The 20000-nt window shown below is 42.9% G+C and overlaps 1 protein-coding gene across 10 annotated transcripts in view; it reads right to left on the bottom strand.

Annotated features, from left to right (window-relative positions):
- Bap111 (Brahma associated protein 111kD) overlaps positions 1–20000 on the bottom strand; it is a 204230-nt gene that overhangs the window by 85214 nt on the left and 99016 nt on the right. For 9 of the 10 annotated variants that reach the window (XM_068393572.1, XM_068393574.1, XM_068393576.1 and 6 more), the window contains 2 exons: positions 10891–11039; positions 7992–8072 (listed from right to left, as the gene is read on the bottom strand). In XM_068393572.1, the coding sequence (XP_068249673.1) occupies positions 7992–8072; positions 10891–11039 (230 nt within the window). The remainder of the gene's footprint in view (positions 1–7991; positions 8073–10890; positions 11040–20000) is intronic. The other variant, XM_068393573.1, reaches the window with a different exon arrangement.

The following is a 20000-nucleotide window of genomic DNA, read 5'->3' as shown; positions in this document are numbered from 1 at the left end:
TTACCGTTTTCTACGGGGTCAACCTCTGGCTGTATGGTACATGCTCAGAGGTGACCCCGGGGTCAGGCAGCGTGCTAGCTCAGGTCGAATCGCCAGTAAGTTTCGTTGGAATAGGTATTACTCGATCCTGCAGGTTCTTGGGGAAGGATGGGAGGGCCATAACCCGAAGGTAGTTCTAGGTAAGTATGTTAGGAAAAATACAAATAACTTAAAAATTTGTGATTTGTTCCAACACGGTTACTTACCTAGAACTACCTTCTTAGGAGACTTACACATTAAGAGGTGGGAGTGTCCTGCAGGGATCAGGATTCGACGGGGAGGTACGCGAGAGAGGGAACCTCTAAGGAGGTCTTGATTCTAAGACCACTTGAAAACTGCACGAAAAGTAGGGGAAAACTATCCAAAAAACTCACTTAGTGTCTAAATGTCTTACCTTTTTCAAAACCAATTTCTTGAAGGTTATACCTTTCCGTGATTAAGGTCTTCTCATCATCTTCCTGGCCCGTTTGATCAGGGGAAGGAAGGAAAAAGGGGAGGGGGGGGTAAGGTTAGGGAAGGAACTAGTGTCTCTTGGCATTAACACCCCCGGTTACCCTGGGGCTATGACCTTAGATCTCCTGAAGGGCCGACACAACCGGGCCAATAGAAAACTTGTCCAAGGATTTTCTCGTACAATCTTTTAGATAATGCTCCGTGAAGGTGGACTGTCTAGACCAGGTCCCAGCCTTCAGGATCTTACCCACAGCCATGTTCTTCTCGAAAGCCAGAGAGGTGCTCAGAGCCCTGATATCATGAGGTCTCGGTTTTCCAGGTAGAGGGGTCCCAGAAACCTCGTAGGTTCTCTTTATCACTTGTCTCAGCCAAAAAGAGATGGAAATTTTCGAGACCGGTTTCTTCACCCGTCCTGTTGAGATGAATAAAGTTTTGATGAGGGCGGAAATTTGCAGTCCTTTCCAGGTATTTTCTTATAGTTCGTACGGGACATAAGAGGAGATCCTTAGGGTTGTCGGATCGAGGGATGGCTGGCACCGAAAAACCCTCGAACCGAGGATCCCAACACGCTGGGTTCTGCGTTTTCGCCACAAAACTAGGGACGAACCTAAAGACAACTTCCCTCCACCCTTTGGAGTGTGAGACCTCGTAAGAGAGGCCGTGTAACTCGCTAACTCTTTTCGCCGAGGCCAGGGCTAAAAGAAAAGCTGTTTTAAGGGTGAGTTCTCTGTCTAATATGTCCCTGAGAGGTTCGAAGGGCGGTTCTGACAGAACTTTGAGGACTCTTACCAAGTCCCACTGCGGAACCCGTACCTCCTGGGGGGACATGATTGCTCAAAACTACGGATGAGCATCGAGATGTGCCTCGAGGCTCCCAAGTCAATGCCTCTAAGGAGGAAGACTTGACCTAGGGCTGCTCGAACTCCTTTGATGGCCGGGATGGACGAACCCACGTCGTCTCTCAGGTACACCAGAAAGTCTGCAATGTCCTGGATCGTCGCCCCTAAGGGCCTGATGTTTTTGGATGCACACCACTTCAGGAAGACTGCCCACTTCGCCTGGTAGACAACTGCCGAGGAACGCCGTAGATACCCAGACATCCTTGTCGCGGTTCTCGATGAGTATCCTTCTTTCTTCAGGAGCTTCTTGATAACCTCCACGCGTGAAGGCGGAGGGATCGAGGGTTTTCGTGCCACCCGTGAAAGTGAGGTTGTCGCAGGAGGTCTGGCCTGTCCGGAAGCGGCCAAGGAGGACGAAGAGCTAATTCCTTTAGGTCTGCGAACCAGTCTCTCTCCGGCCACCAGGGCGCTACTAAAGTCATCGACAGGTTGGACGACACTCTCACTCTGTTCAGCACTTGCCTGATCAAACTGAAGGGAGGGAAGGCGTACACATCGAGACAGTCCCAGGGATGTTGGAAGGCATCCTCGAACGCTGCTGACGGATCTGGAATTGGAGAACAGAACACGGGGAGTTGGGCATTCAGACGTGTGGCGAACAAGTCTATCACTGGAGAGCCCCACAGTAGGATGACTGCTCGAGCTACCTCCGGGTGTAGGGTCCACTCCGAACCTATCACTTGACCCGCCCTGCTAAGGCCGTCGGCCATCACGTTCCTCTTTCCTGGAATGAATCTCGCCGTCAGTTCCAACCCTTCTTCTGTGGCCCACTCCAACAGTTCCGTGGCTAAGGCGCAGAGGACCTTTGACTTCATGCCTCCCTGCTGCTTTACATACGCCACTACTGTGGCGTTGTCGCACATTAACGCCCCAGTGTTCCCTCGCCGTAAGTGTATGAACTGTCGACACGCCCTTAGAACTGCTATCATCTCCAGGATGTTTATTTGGAGAGATGCCTCCTCGCTGGACCACTGCCCTTTTGCTGATTTTCCTAGCAGGTGCGCTCCCCAGCCCTCCTTCGATGCGTCCGTGAACAACAGCATCTCCGGGGGTCGCAGGCGAAGGGCATTCCCTTCTCTGTGTTTGACCTGATGCTCCACCAAAGAAGGGTCTCTCTCGTCTTTGGGAGGACTGGCACTACTTTGTGGGGCTCCTTGCCTTGGACCCACGACTCCTTTAGATTCCACTGTACCGAGCGGAGCCTGAGTCTCCCTTGCGGTACTAATTTTTCCAGGGAAACCAGATGACCCAGTAACTTCTGCCAGTCCTTGGCCCTCCTGGGTTGTCCCGTCAGGAAGAGTTGAAGGATACGTTCCAGGTTGGTCAACCTTTCTTCTGAGGGGAAGGCCCTTACTAACTGGGTGTCCAGGACCATCCCCAAGTAAGTCATCCTAGTGCTGGGGACTAGCTGGGACTTCCCTAGGTTGACCGTGATCCCTAACACCTTGCAGAGGTCGAGCAACATAACGCCTTGCTCCTTCAGTTGTTCCCTTGAGGCAGAAAGCAGCAACCAGTCGTCCAGGTACCTGAGTAGTCGAATGCCTTTCTCGTGTGCCCACGCCAAGATCGCGGCGAACACTCTCGTGAACACTTGCGGGGCCGTCGAGAGGCCGAAGCACAGGGTCTTGAACTGCAGGACACTGGACTCCCACTTGATCCAGAGGAACTTCCTGCTGGAGGGGTGCACGGGGATTTGAAAGTAGGCATCCTTGAGGTCGAGAGACATGAGGAAATCCCCCTCCCTCAAGGCTGCGATCACTGTCTTGGGGGTATCCATCTTGAAATCCATCTTCGAAACAAACTTGTTGAGGGCTGAGAGATCTATGACTGGCCTCCACCCTCCTGTCGATTTTTCCACAAGGAAGAGCCTGCTGAAGAAACCCGGGCCGGGGTTCTCCACTGTCTCCAAAGCTCCCTTGTTGATCATGGCCACTACTTCCTCTTGTAGCGCCGATCTCTTCAAGGGGTCCTTTGGAACCAGCCAATCGGCCCTCTGGGCTGGGATGAGAGGGGGAGGCTCTTCCAGGAACGGGAGTCTGTAGCCCTCCTTCAGGACCGTCACCGTCCAGGGATCCGCACCGAGATCCCGCCATGCTTGCCAAAAATGTCTGAGGCATCCCCCTATTAGGGGCTCCTGCGGGAGTAGGGGGCCTCTCCTCCTACCTTCTCCTGGAGGAGCGGCCAGATCTACCTCTCCTAGCGTTACCATAGGAGAGTCTGTAGGCTGACTGAGGGCCTGCCGTGGTCCTACGGGTGGGCTGTTGCGAGGCTTGAAGCCAAGGGGCTTAAGGAAGTTCTCTTCTGGGAAGCAAGGGTGTGGTCTGTGAGGAGTGAGGGACGTCCGTTGGAGCTCTCCTAAACGTGGTCTTCCTCATAGGCGGGGGCCTAGGATCCGCCTCTCTCACTTTCCTCACCTTCTCCATAGTATCCTCTACCAACTTGATGGGGAAAATGTCATTCCCCCACACGGAGGAATTTCTCAGTCTCCTTGCTTCCCTGTCAGGTAACTTCCGCACTAGCTTGCTCAATACTGTATCCCTTTTTCTCAGGACCCAGTTCGAAGCTACCGACAGAGACTGGGACGATAAGAATTTAAAAGCCTTGGCCTGATTTTCTGGTAGGGAGAGGTCGTGTGATGTCTGAAACCCCACCAAAGCGCACAACCACCAATCCAACCAGGAGGACACGTAGACCAGGTCCTGAGCCATGTCCTCCATCATAGATGCTTCCGACGGGGAAAAGCACACGGGGGCCGTGGATGCCCTGTCTTCTGAGGTTCCCTGGTTCAGCGCGGACACTGCTGCTTCCACCGCACGGGGACCACCGCGATGCCCTTCGGGAACGTAAAAAAATTTCTGGGATTTCAGGCCCGGAAGAAGTTTGGAGGAACTCTGGCTTCTGGGGGCCTCTGCTAGTCCTGCCAAGTATCCATCAATCTGCTCCATCCACAACTTCACGTCTTGAGCGAGAGGGAGAGACAGAGATGGCTTTTGTTGTACCGGACTGTCGATCATCCCGGACAGTCCGGAAAGTACTGCCTTTGCAGCTGAGGGCTTGGGCTCATCTAACCGGTGGTGTCTTCGAATAAGGGCAAGAACCTTACGGTAGGAGGAGATGTCGTCCGTCGAGCACTCCCCTCCTTCCACCAGGTCTTCCGTCATCAGTTCCTCCGTACGGGGGTACGCCGTGACGGTGGGAAAAATAATGCCCGACGGGCCTGCCAGTGGTATGGGCTGCCCCGAGGGGACGAAGGCATCCGTCATGGGAGTACCAACGTCCTCCGAGCCTGCCAGTGGTATGGTCTGCCCCGTGGATACAAAGGCATCCGTCATGGGAGTACCTTGTTCCACGGGGGGCTCCGTGGATGGGGGATCCATGCGGACCGACGGGCGCCCTTGGTGCTTAAGGAAGGCCTCCAAGGTGCCCGTGGTCGACGCTAAGCCTTCCTTCGTACTCCTTATATCCTTCCTATGGGAAGAAGGAGCGGAGGCTACCGTAGGGTTAAACAATACACGGGGGTCTCGGTTCAAGCCCTCCCGCCGGGCGCCTAGTCCGAAGGAGGAGCTAGGAGGGTGACACAACGAAGGCGAGGCTCTAGGGAGCCACCCGGAAGCGGCCGCGGCTGTGGAAAACCTAAACAGCTCGCTCCGGGGCACTGTGACATTCACCCAGTCCTTCGACCTACTCCTCTTCGCTTTTTTCTTAGAGGACTTCGACCGTTTCCTACCATGCCTCGAGCGGGAACGAGACTTTTTCTTCTTGCGGGATTTCTCCCTCTTCCTTTTGTTAAGGTTCCTGTCTTCGTCCTCTGATGACGAAGAAGACGGAGAGTCCGATGACGACGACGACGACGACGAGGATGAGGACGGACCTCTCCGACCGGCCGACACGTCCAAGACCGTGGGGGGAAAATCACGTCGTTTCTCAGGTGCGGGCGGTTGCAGAAACACGGGGGGTAGCGTAGCCGAGGGAGCCGGAGGGGTCCCCGCGAGCCCTTTATAGAGCCATTGATCTACCTCCTCTCTAACGGGAGACTTGAAGGGAGTCCTAGGTTTCACCCACGTGGCGGGGTTCGAAGACGACGAACTACCTTTCTCCATGTCTTCCCCGGCGGTTGAAGCACCCGAAACACGCCACGAGGCAGGGGAAGTATCGGCACTCGGCCTACCCCACATAGGATCTTCCGAGGCGACGGGACCTGCAGGCACCAGGCCCTCGCCTCCTACCCACACTTCTGCACTCCACTCAGGCCCCACACATGCCTGCCCCACACTGGACACATCCCCCACAGGAAAATCAGACTCTTGGGGAAGGGCAATGGGCCTCTTCCCCGCAACGGACTTACCTCGTCCCCTACGCTGGGTAGGGGGAAGAAGAGCAGGCGCTACGGTCTGCCGAGTCGTCTGGCGAACCTGCAGGCAAAGAAATGCTGGAATCTTTAGGCATCTTCTTAGCTGCCTTCTTCTTCTTTGTCCCGAAGCGCACCCACTGGATCTCAGTCCAATCAGCACACTCCGGGCACGTAGAGGTAGGGGAACACGCTTTCCCCCTACACGTGGAGCACAGGGAGTGGGGATCAACCTCAGGCTTGGAGAGGAGAGCCCCGCAAGACTTCCCAGCCACAGGCCCAGGGCAACGACGAGGATGCTCTATAACACAAAGCTAACACACCAAGAGACACAAGGATGAACGGGAAAGTGAAAATGAAAACACGTGGGCAACATGCGGTAAGCACAAAGGATCGGGGGACACGAGAGTCGCACAGGTAAGAGAGAGCGCGGCAAGATGTGTATTGCGTCGCGACCAGAAACTTACTGGCGATTCGACCTGAGCTAGCACGCTGCCTGACCCCGGGGTCGCCTCTGGGCATATACCACACTGCCAGAGGTTGACCCCGTAGAAAACGGGAAGAGGGAGATAAACTATACAAAAAGCTGGTCGGTTAGGTAGAGTTAACCAGTAACTCCTAAGAAGGTAGTTCTAGGTAAGTAACCGTGTTGGAACAAATGAGATTTCAAGTTATTAGTTCTTGCAGACTGTGGGATTCTAATTCATGACTTCATACCTTACACAGGATCGATTCAACCTACTATTCCAGATCTAGGTGATTAATCTTATATTATTTTGCAATTGGCTAAGATTATTCCAAACAATAGGAATCACTTTCTTTATTTTGACAATTAATTTACATCATTACTTGTAGAGCATCTGGCTGACAGGGACTTATGGTGCTGTGGGACAGTTCGGGCAAACCAGCTTCCAGGCCTCGAAGTTCACATAGACATTGATATGAAGAAAGGCAGAGGTGCATTTGAGGAATGGAAATCATCTGATGAGGACAGCCAGGTAACAACAGTCAAATGGTTTGACAATAAATAGGTAACATTATAGTCTTCCTTTGGTGAGGGCAACCCAACTTGCACTACAAAATTCTATGATGGAAGTCAGAACCAAGTTGTGGAAATTCCATAGCCTAACATCGTACTTTTGTACAATAAGAACATGGAGCTGTAGATCTGGCCGACTGTCTTCTAGCACTATACAGGATCCCTCTGCATTTAAATTAATATTATCACAGACTTATCCTTCACATGATTGACCTGGCTAGTATACCGAAGAGACTACAAGGCCATAAGGATTCCCATAGTGACCTTCAAGATATCTTTGTCAGAATCACTCATTGAAATGGGGAAATGTCCCCAAACGAGGTCGTTCAACTTCAAGTGAGAGAATGGTTACTCCACTATCAAAAAGAATTCAAACTGTTGGCCTAGTGAAACAGAGACGTGACACTTGATAAAGTAGGGCACTTCTCAGAGGTGTAAAATGGTCATTTGTATTGCAAACGAGTTGGAGGTATGGGTCACACCAACATCAGGTGTATCAAATGCAATGGGAGTTTGTCTAAATGAAAAAACCAATGCTTTATGCAGTTTCATACTAAAGACAGTGTGACTCTCTCCCTCCCATTTCCTAGAGTAATGAAACAAAAATAAATATATTTTCTTTTAATCAGGATTAGTATTATTTCTGCCCTTTCCAACAGATTTTTCATAGATCAGTTCAGTTGTGTTTTCTTTTCTAAGTGTAACATTATGTATAAAGGTGTTATTAATGCTATTTCTACATTTTTCATAAGGCTTTTCACTGCTCCATACATGTATAATATTCTTTGTAATGTGTCATATTATGAATAAAGGTAATATTGCAATTATTTCTATGCCTCAAAACAATAAATTTTCAATTAGATATCAAGTCATCAACAAATTATGCATTAGTTCCATTTGTCAATATGATATCAATTCATGGTGAGATGAACAACAAAAGTGCTTTCTATATTCTAAAAATTTAATAAATCTTGATAAAACATTCATTAGCATATTTCATTTTTCCCCTGTGACCAGCAGAACGAATTAGTTATGGTACCGTATTGTTGTATAGATTGGAGCAATTGCCGCAAAAAACTAATCTATAACATTCCTCAGGTCCATAATAGCCTAGAAACGAAGGCATGATTTTCTTGACCGACCGAAATATATGTGGTCCATATAGAGTTAGCTTAAACATTAAAAATAGCAGCAACATAAACAAAGATCCTACCTTTCGAGAGTATCTCATATAGGGCATCAAAGGCTTGTCAGGAGCTTTTGGTGGTTTTGGGATCCGTCCTTCGCCGCTTTGCTGGAAGCAAGAAAGGTTTGAAGATTTTGTACGAAATTGGCCTCAAAAAGAGGCCATTAACTTCAAGAGCATGCATTGCTTTATCCCAAAGTGGTATCGATGCTAGCAAGTGCTACTTTTCTTGACAATGGGATAACTGGTAATGAGAGATATGTAACTACAGTCGTGCCTACAAGTAAGAAGGACATCAAATTATACGAATACAAGTTTTACTGAAGGAAGGAAAGACTACATGACCAACCAGTACAAGAATGCTACTTTCCGAATAGGATTCTCATTATAATCAAAACAGCCTTTTTGTTTTCAATATCTCACTCTACTAATAAAGTAAAGTATATAAAAACCTCTTTAACAGTTGTGGCTTCATACACAAGCTTATTTATATAATCTTACAAAAGTATTCGAAATGGTAAACATATTCAACAAAGCATAATTGCATGCATACAAATAACTAAACAATACATAATTTAGCAAAGAAAAGGAAGATTTGTAAATAAACAGAAACTGACAGCTAATAAAAAGATAACTAACTACTACGTGAAGTAACAATTATGATGGAAGACAATAAATAATAAAATAAAAAAGGGATAAAAAAGTTACGTAAGGGTATCGGCGGTCTTGGAAATTATTTTTGAGCCACAGTTTTGGGATTCAAACCGTTTGATTGTACTTACAACAAACTATTTCCTCAAATTTCATTCGGAGAGAGAAAAGATTTTTGTTTTTAAATTAATTTTTTCGTATTTTTTTTTGTTTTATTCCATGTTTTTCAAATTCTATCCTCTCCCACATTTTTTGAAAAAAAAAAATATATTACTATTTATTAACGAGTATAAGATATAAAGAATGCAAACCATAACTTTACAAAGTACTGACATGTGTTATTTTTTTTTATTTCTTTTTAATAAAAATTTCACTATAATATTTGGGTTGAGAAAAAAAATGAGGATGAAATTAAGTTATTGCTTGAAATACACCACAATCAGGCATTATAAAGGTTTTTGAATCTTTAGAACATCTTCAACTAACGAAGTAGATATAATTTTAAATGAAAAAACTGTTTTAAGAAAAACTCATTTAGAGATTTTTTACTTGCCTTCACCGATAGAGCTCTAGGTGATCGCTACAAGGCTCCTGGTCCCCTATATTTCTAAAGATATATGACCCCCTCTTATGATATGCTAAAATTAATGATAAAAGCTTATGGAGGGTTCATAGTTGCCAACTACTCATTGTTGCCAAGTTCAGTTACTTAAGAAGGGACCTGGTTTGTAGTAGTCACCATGTTTTCACAATTCCATTTTATTTTTTGTCTTACATCCAGACATCCTCTTTCTCTGTTTTTCTTGTTATGGATAGTTTTAGACCCATATACTGCAGTCCCTAAATGAGTGGTATTCAAGGAGCTAGCAATATAGCCAATATTTTGTTCAAGGGCTGCATGCACTGAACACAAAGGTTTTTTACTAATTAGAACATGTGCTCTCACACACTTCGTTATTGTTGCCCAACGTATCGTACGGAAAACAATAAAATATGAATATCAACATAAGTATTGAAGAGTTTTCTCATGAAGTTATGATTTCAGTCGTCGCTATGGCCGAGAAAAGGAAATTCTTACTATGTATATATGCGTGGAAGAAATTGCCTTTCTAGCCTATAAGAAAGCTTCTAAATGACATAATCTTTAGTCTGCCAATGGACCAGACCTTTTATAGTGTAAAAACGATGAAAACAGAAAATGGCTATGACCAAATATGGCTATTTTTTAGGCCGCCTAAACCCTTAAGTAGAGGGATGAACCTAAAAATAATACATATGATTTTGAACAAATATACATTACTAATTACAATCACTATTGCTACATACAAATAACAAAGTACTACTTAACTATAACAAATACCATACAAAGTGCATTAAGGAATAACCTAGGTACAAAATATAATACATTAAAATTTACAAAGGTACTGTACCTTAAGAGGATTATTAGTTCCTAAATATAAAAATACCTCTTTCTAATACAGTACAACAAAGCACCTAAATAAATGTTCAATAGATACTGCAGGTTTTACTTATAATCCTCCAAACTTAATTCCTGATAAAAGTATAATTGTATTTGCCTTTAATCTATAAATTACTGCAACCAGCTCCAAATGTTCAGATATATAATCTCAATCAAAATCAATCAATCAATCACACACACTCAAAATTACTCATGAATATTTGAGGACATGATGGCCATACAAAACAAAAGTAATTAAGGAATAAAAAAATTACCCTTGCACATCTACAAACTTAACATACAGACTTACACTTTAGCGAAGTATTCATATAGCACAAAATTTAACTGGATAAATTCTTCAAAGGCTTACTGCTCTTCCAGTAATCTTAAAAGATAAAACAACAAAACCTTACATAACTTTCTTACTCAACAGTACTGTATGCAATACAATGAAGTAAATGTCTTCAATGCATGTGTATGAAGCCACACAATAGACAGTTTTTATCAATGAAAGGAAGTTTTGATCATCCATTAGATACCTGGGGAAGTGGTGCTACTTTACACTACTGCCCTGATACCAAGGGCAAATCTTATCATTAAATAAAGGGGATTGGTGCGTCAGACAATACTGTACTCGGTGTCAATATATAAATCAATTTTTGCTGCTCCAAAGACTGATTACCAGAATGCACACTCTCGATATAAACCTCAATTTTAACACTTCAGCATAACATATGTACTTTTTCACTTCAGAAGACACTTGTTGCATGAGTTATATATCAAGAGAATACATGACGCACCGATACCTTATTATACCTTACTCACCCCTCCCTTGCCTGTACCCATTTTCTGAGGGTTAAAGGCAGGGTTTCCTAGATGTGATGATGAAAATGGACTTGGAACATTGCTTTCCCCCACGCCTTTCGAGGACGATGAAGGAGTGTTTGGAGTGCGGGCCAACCGATCTATGGGACATTCCGAAAAGGGAAGACATCTAGTTAAGCATGGTATAAAATAGATATAATTTGCACACACGAAAAAATAACTTTACTTCATATGGCAATTCCGTACACAAATAGCAATATTCATACAAAGTAAAAGAATCTCATCTCGAAATGTAAATACAAGATTTCAATGTTTCCAAACAAACTGCAAAATAAAATAAAAATAAATTCCAAATACGGATTTAAGGTTCAACATCTAGCCTATCTAAAGGGGGCAGTGCAGTTATCTGAAAATAATTAAAATAGCAGAATATAAAAAAATATTAAACCATAATTTCTATAAAACATCAATTTCTTAGCATTGGCAACCATAATTCAATAGGCTACCTTGCTAACCTGAAACATATCAACAGAAATACACCACCAAGTAGGTTATTTTATAAATAAAAGCCAAAAGGGTAACCAAAGCTGGTAAATACTTCTAGTGGGATAAAAGGTCACCTTATTCCACACAGACAAGATCAGCATGCTATGAAAGTAACAGCCAAGCAAGGTTGCAAATCAGCAACAAAAGAGATAATTCAATAATCCTAAAACACTGAACTGCATTTGGCTAGATACAGTAATATTTGGGGGGCCACTCCCGTACTGTAGAAAATTTCTATAAGAAGATTCATTAAATGTCTCTTAAAATTACCTTTAATAAAGACAAGCCGCCTGTTGAAAGGATGTCAAGACAAAGATGACATTTACAGAAACAACAGGTAACGACCAGTGCTCTTAAAATGTTTGTTTAAAGGTTGTTCATAATGTGAGAGACAAGAGAAACATACTTGCACTAACCTACAATAAACCTAAGAGCAATTATTGCACACACACACACACACACAGATCAGATTTTTCAATTGGCATATCACAATAATGTGAATTTCATTTAAGGCAATTCTGCTCAAAGATGTGTGTCCATTATGTTTAATCTGCATCCAGAAAACCCATAAAAAGACATATTGGATAGTACGTACATAGCAAATTACATACATGTTTCTAAAAAAAAAAAAAAAAAAAAAAAAAAAAAAAAAAAAGATACCAAGATACAATTAGTAACATTCTTAGCTTTAATTGCTCAAAGCTCACATACATTTCATGCAGTTCTACTCTATTAAGTACAGCCCTCAAAATGAGAGAGCAGTAATAAGGACATTATTATGTCAATTCTCTCAACAACAAGGATGGTACCAGTCAATTCGTTCGTTCCCAAGGAGACAAAATGTCTTTCTATCTTCAAATGGGTAGATTAATTAACCTTTGGAAAATCCCATCAAATAAATCACAGTGATTCTCAGGTATGAATAAATTAGTAAAGTACTTCCTAGTTGTGATGAGACCAAAAATAAAAGTATATCAACTTTCCTTTTTGACAATATAGACTTGCTCGTGCTCACCTGCATTTTACAGTAAAAGCTGTAAAATCATCTATGAGCAAATTACCTGCTCTCTTCAGTATTTGGTCTACTTCATTAAGATTACCTCTAAGTCAATGAGAGTGAGAGGAAGAGTTACGTGGGTTTTTGTTTCTGAAGAAACAAAAGTCACCATAATAATTATCATGATAGTCTTACAATTTAAAACCTGTTGTTTACCCATTAAAAGATAAAAGAGGTAAACATGGGACTTCTAATAACCAACCAGTCTGATAGCCAACAATAAAATAAATCTTAAAGATGCTATTAAGTGATCTATATTCAACAAAAGGGTATGGACATTTCCAAGAAGTTGAAAGGACCTCCTATGGTACATTCTACTCCTAATTAACTAATTTAGAAGTACTGTAATTTTGTATTTTTCCTAGCCATACAAACTTGGAGCTCTTTACTAAGGAGTATTTATTTCACTGAAGCTGAAACTAGCTGATAAAGCTTTTTAGCAAGGTGTAACTACCCCCGCTAGATACCAAGGGGGAGGAGCGGGGTAGGATAGACCCCACTCACACTACAAATAGTAACTAACCATCACTTTGCAATTGCGGCAGGGCTTTCTGGGGGTAGGTGTTGGCGGGACCAGTATGTATAAAGAGCTCCTGGTTTGTATAGCTAGGAAAAATTACAAATTACTTCCAAATTTGTTATTTGTTCCAAAGCCAAATAAAAAATCTTTCGCTCTTTAGTTAAGAGACTTGCCTATATGTGGGTGGAAGTCCTCAAACCAACTGGCTGGTTATTGGCCCAGGGTGGCCTCTTGCGCTTCGTACGAGCTGTTTGAGAGGGACCCTGACACCTTGTTATCCTCGTAGGATGACGGCCTGGCTAATCAGTACTAGAAATAGAAAATTTCTGTGATTAGTATAGATGAGCATGCAGCTGACCTGAGCCCAGCTAAATCTAAACATTGCCCAACTCCACCTTGCCTGGAGGAAGGGGACATCGAAGTGGGCTTTTTTGAGGAGGCCAATCAAGACGCAGAATTTAAAAAAAAACACCTATGTGGCAAAGACTATTGCCCACTGTAATTAACTCTACCCATACATGGGTATATAAACTTCAAGAAGAGATTGGCCAAGAGAGATAGGACAGGACGTAAGACAGAGAGGAACTATGTCCGAAGTAGATGAGAACCTAGTCCTGACGAGATAAGAAGCAGAGAAGACCAAAAGTCTGATAGAGATAGTTTCCAAAAGACTTCAAATGCCTTTCTCCAAAATCCTGTTATGGCTGAGAAGAGGACACAAAATGAAGCAGTCAGCCCTTCCTGCTCGTGACGAGAAGTAGCCAACACTGCCTGCAGCCTGGCTCAAGATAAACGCTATCATCAAATTCTTGGAGCAGACTTCTGATGTCCTGATGCCACCCTATCTGTGAAAATGGGATGGGCTCTGGGCTACCTGTTCAACCAATTGCCCCGTAGGGTAGCCAACTACTCCCATGGATTGTGACTATTGTTGTTCCCCTAAAGGATAGCAAGTTCCACTGAGTGGAGCAAGAAACCTTAACCCTCAAGAGAGAGGTCAATTCTCCTCGGTTAATCCCAAGGTGCTGAGAGATTGCCTAGCAAGTAAACATTGAGATGTTGTTTGATGTCAAGACATGCAACCAGTTGCATGCAACTGCTGTGTAGGGATAGGAGAACCTAGCTTCCAACTGCCTCCAATCCAGTGGGAGTTAGTCGAGTAAGTATGGTTACAGATCGGTAATACAAGGGTAGCCAGTATTCCCTGGAGGTGGAGGGAGATGTTATTAAACCGAATCTCCTTGGCAATCGCTGTCAGACAAAAGACCGGACACTACGAACCAGTGACAGACTAGGGAGGCGGGACAAACATATGGGCGAAGCCAGAATTATTCATTGTGTCCGGAACACAGTTGGAGAATGTTGATTAAAGTTCACTATCGAGATCATCATGTTCCTACTGTGAAAACGATTGCATTTCTTCGTTTCCATAAATCCAGAATAAGTTCCGAAGCTGATGTGAAGTTTCGAGTCTAAGGATTGAAAACAACTAAAGAGGGCCAATCGGAAAGCTAGGAAGGGATTGCCCGGCATGAAGGAAGAGTCTATTTGAAGGTAGACCACCTATGTCTGGTTACGGAAGGGTAGGAGGGTAATGCATGACCTGACTTCCCGTTAGGAATATAGCCATCAAAACTAACGATTTATTAGAACAAAGTTCTAACAGTAAGATGATCTATAGCCCTTGGCTGCAGAAAGTTCACTTGTTCGCACTAGAGATTTCCCACATGCAGTCGCACATTCGTAACTACTTGGCCTCAGGGTAAGCGTTTTAAAACGAGCCTTAGCCCGCATGCAGGAATAATGTATGTGCCACGAATCGCAACATTATTGCCAAAACATTTGATCGTCGACTAGTTGTTGCATTTTTAACACACAGCTAGCATAGCCTACATTCATACCTATGCCGGTATTCAAGGTTTGCCTGTATGCCTTGTGGGCTAACATTCGTAAATGTAATGAGAAGCTGACAACGTTTGCCTGGCCGCCTTGTGGGTGGGGCTTGTTACTGTTTAGTGGTTTGCAGACTGTGGCCTGACTTAGCACGCTGACTGCCTAGTGTTCGAATGCCGACCACACCCCAACTTCTCAATACACAAAAGATATGGTGGAGTACCCAGAGATCTGGCCAAAAGGTAAACAATCAAGAATGAATTGAGCACTGGGCACCACCCCTTGATTTTATACTGGGCAAGGGGACCCAGGTAGAACATTGGAACTTCCTACATGTTCTATCTCAAGTATGCCGGCTCTCTTCGAGCTGTACTCTGCATCGAGTCCTAAATAAAGAGGAGCAGTATACTTTCTAAGTAAGATGTTTCTTCATTTCAAGTTTAAGTGACCCTTAGAAACATTTAAGAGAAAAAAAATGAACCCCCCAAAAAAATTAATTACCGGCTAATAGATAAGATACCGTATGGGAGGAATTGTATTAAAAAAAAACCATTTATTTCAAACATGAAAAAATAAAGGTTGAATGATGACAAAATACAGGCCTGCAATACTGATCGAGATTTGATCAGCAACAACTAGTCTAAAATGGATTGATTTGAGAAAAATAACCATTCACATGTTGGACACTCCCATATCAATAAAACTACTAGTCTCTTAATCAGCGATAAATCTAAAGATAACAATCTACTTACGAACGCTAACTTCTGGACAGTACTAAAATGAAGTTACAACTGGTTATCCAATAAAGGAATATCGAATGTGGATGGTTCTGTATGCAGCTTTTAACAGGGCTGCATACTTAAAAAGTGAACAAACTAGTAGCTACACAGTAGCAGATGTGCTCAGAAAGTACTTTGAGTCGAGTTTAATAAGACAATTAAGTTTGTGATGCAGAGCCATTTTCACTGAAAAGGTCCACTTAATGTTTGTGAAGTATTCAGTATCACTAAACACAACTGTCAGTGATAAGACTACAACACAAAAGAAATCACATTACAAATAGACACCCACAAATGTAGTCTAGAAGATGAGGGAGTCATCTGTTTACATCAGCAGATGAAATTAAGTGCCTCAAAAGGGTGCTCTGACATTGGCAGGATTCTTAGTCTTTCTAAATCTAAAACTCTACCGGTGTAGGGATTGCTGCCAGCTACCTGCTAAGTTTTTGGGCAATGGGGATGGACAAGAGCACAAGTTAATATAAATAAAAAAAAAACATTAAACAAATAATCACAGCTAAACAATTTTCTAGTACAGTACTATATACAAAATTTTTATTTTTCCTAAAAGGTCTTTTTTTCACATCGTTCAAAAAAACATAAGCAAAAGCTAACACTATTCCCTTGGGACAAGAGGCTTGCAAAAAACAACCTTGCAATTACTTTTATTATTATTACTATCTAAGTTACAACCCTAGTTGGAAAAGCACGATGCTATAAGCCCAAGGGCTCCAACAGGGAAAAATAGCCCAGTGAGGAAAGGAAATAAGGAAATAAAACGATATAAGAAATAATGAAAAATTAAAATAAAATACTTTAAAAACATTAACAACAATAAAACAGATACCTGTATTTGATATATATAAACTATAAAAGGACTTGAGTAAACCTGTTCAATATAAAAACATCTGCTGCAACTTTGAACTTTTGAAATTCTACTGATACAACTACCCAATTAGGAAGTTCATTCCACAACTTGGTCACAGATGGAATACAACTTCTAGAGTAGTGTAGTATTGAGACTCATGATGGAAAAGGCCTGACTATAATTAACTGCATACCTAGTATTACGAACCGAATGGAACTGTCCAGGAAGATCTGAATGTAAAGGATGGTCAGAGTTATAAAAAAATCTAATTGAACGGCGGAGCCAAAGATTAATATCTAGATCAGGAATAAGAAATCTAATAAACCCTAAGTTCCTGTCAAACAAATTAAGATGAGAAACAAGCTGAAGACCAGACAGGAGAACAATATTCGAAACAAGGTAAAATTAAAGAATCAAAACACTTCTTCAGAATAGATTGATCACAAAAAATATCAAAAACCCTTTCTCAGTAAGCCAATCTTTTGTGCAATTGAAGAAGACACAGACCTAATGTGTTTCTCAAAAGTAAATTTGCTGTTGAGAATCACACCTAAAATTTTAAAAAGAGTTTTACAAAGTTAAAGAAACATTATCAATGCAGAGATCCAGATGTTGAGGAGCCACGGTCCTTGACATAATTACAATCATACTTCGAGTTTTGTTAGGATTCAACTTCATACCCCACAATTTGCACCATGCACTAATTTTGGCAAGACTTCTATTAAGGGATTCAGCAGCCTCCAGATCTACATTCAGAGATGGAATTGATGCAAAGAGAGTAGCATCATCTGCATATGCAACAAGCTTGTTTTTTAGACCAAACCACATGTCATGTGTATATAGTATGAAAAGTAATGGATCAAGACCACTACTTTGAGGAATGGTATGCTTCACCAGCTCGTTGTGCAAGTGCTCCGAAGAGCTCTCCTTTACGTGAGGGAAACGAGGCCCAAGAAAATAACCCCAAAAGGATTATGCTTCCTGAAACTAGGCGTCTAACGAGAACTACTTGTGCCCAATGGTATGCCACGGATGCAATTGATTATCAGTAAACCCTATTTTTAACAATAATCCTGAGGTTTTGTCTTGGCAGGAGCACATGCGCCACCAGGGAGTTAATTTCAGCTTTACATGGAGTTTTAAAGAAAGCCTGCAGTCTAGTAACCCTCCTCAGCAAAGACAATTTCCTCATGGAGAATTGTAGTCTTGAATGTACAGGGTGTAAGGGTTTGTTGGCCCAGAGCGCCAAGAACCCAAACACCAGATAGGTTCATATTATAGGCTTACCAGTGAATGCTGGCAAGCGCTCAAGAACGCTAGCGAGAATTAGCGAATGGTGGCAAGCACTCACAAATGCTAGTGAGAATCAGCGAATGCTGCCAAGTGCTTGCGAATGCAAGCGAAAATCAACGAATGCTGGCGAACAGAGCTGTGAATTTTTCTAGTAAGGCTAGAGCTAGGTGATGAGAGAAAGTGTGCGCTGCTGAAGTAGCACTCACTTGTGGTAACAGTAACCTGTAGCTCTATGTGCTACCGAAGTAGCGCACGCTATTGAGTAGGTTCTTGCAAGCCCGTAATGGGTACTAAGGACACTTGCAGACTTTCGTCAGGCTGATGAACTCAGCGACCCACCTTGCTAGAGCTCAGTAGATGGGTGCAAAACACTGTGCATGACTGCTCTGCAAAACCAAGGTCTTTGTAAAGTACTCATGCTCATCTTATCCCTCACAGGGAGTTGAGTAGCCTTATGTTGTCCCCTTGAAGGGGAACGAAAAAGGCTGTCCTGGACATGATGCACAGGTCCCAAAGGGCTTGGTCTCACAAAGCTTGTTGTGGCCCAAGAGGCGCTATGTCGGCAATAACCCCAAAGAGTTAAAGCTTACAAGACTCGTCGATGGGAGACGAGGTGGCCACAAGCATCCAGCAGTCAGCAACATCTGCAGCAAAGACCCCAGAGAGAAATTGCAATGAAACTCGTTTTGTACCTTGAGTGTCGGGAGGCAATGAGTAGGAACTGCAAGCAATCACTTAACTCCTTCATTGACAAGAGCTCCAAAGAACAAGGGCAGGGCAGGGACGAATCCAATGCCCAACGGAGGAAAACCACACAGATGAAGGAAGTCTTTCCTGTGGATAGGAAAAACGGCCAACATCTGTTGCTGTTTTCGGCAATTCTCCCCGCAAGCGGGAAGGTTGCTGGACTACGGCTGGTGGAGGGACTCTTTCTCGGAAGGGAAAGTTCTCTAACACCTAGGGCGAACCTCCGGGCAGCACTGTGCTTCCCTTCAATGAGTTGAGCTCAAGTTAAAGGTCAACATCATGTGTGCCTATAAAACGTAGCCGAACATCGTTTTTGAGTTTACCCCAAAGGAGTTATAAAACAAGTCACTCAAAGTTCTTGTCAGCAACTGTCCACACCCACCCGCCGTAGCAGAGCGAATGAAGGGGCAAACAAAAGCTGAAGCCAAAAACCTAATGCTACCTTGCCTTCCATGGGGAACTCGTGAGTCCCAAGGAAGGCAGCTCTGAAAGAAAAAAGACTTTTCGTTAAGCTTTAGGCCACCTGCTTTTAAATGTAAACCAGTTAAAAGGTTTTGGTGGGAGAGAAAGACTGTGTCTTTACTCTACCGAGCCGAAATAAAAATGACACTTAGTCGCTAGTGCTGGTGTGAGTGGGGGCTAGTCTACCCTGCTCCTCCCATTGCTAACTAACGCAGGGTAGTTAAACCTTGCTAAAAGTCTTTATCAGCTAGTTTCAGCTTTGCCAAAATAAATACTAAGTAAAGAGTGGAAGGTTTGTACATGGCGCTAGAACAAACACCTTTTCAAGGAATAAAATATATCCCAGCACTGTCAGACTTACCGTTAAGAAGACGTCATAAACTCAACATTTATGTTTTATCTACATCATAACAAATACCCATTCTCAGAAGGGCATCCTTTCTTTTATGGTTGATAGTACAGGATAGAGAAAAAGCACAGTAACAAGTTGGTGCCCTTTGAATAAATTATTTTCTATGTAACTTTTGATATAACCCAGTGAGCTTAACCAGGTCAACTTTGGTAATAGCTATTCAGGAGATTCCAAGAAAACTTTTGAACCCCAATGCAATTTCTCTTGCAAAATCAACATGAAACAAGTTTTTTAGCAGGAATTATTATAAAGTGGAGTTTGTTTTTGACAACTTAAGGCCCATTAAATACTTGTGATACTGGTTCCTGCTATTGATTTCCCTAGATAAAGAACATTGTCTAGTATTAGGCAGTTTTACCTTTGTTAAGGGGACCATCCGCCATTTTTTTTCTAATGTTCCAAATTACATAATTTCTATATATGTTTTGGCATATATAACACCATCATATAAAACTTTCAAGTCATTTGATCAAAAACTTTTGGATTTATTAGCAAAAATCATGATTTAAAAAAAAAAATTTAGG

This window comes from Palaemon carinicauda, chromosome 19 (genome assembly GCF_036898095.1).
Source record: "Palaemon carinicauda isolate YSFRI2023 chromosome 19, ASM3689809v2, whole genome shotgun sequence".
NCBI lineage: Eukaryota > Metazoa > Arthropoda > Malacostraca > Decapoda > Palaemonidae > Palaemon > Palaemon carinicauda.
Note: the sequence above shows the minus strand (reverse complement) of the source record. Positions and strands in the feature narration are given on the sequence as shown.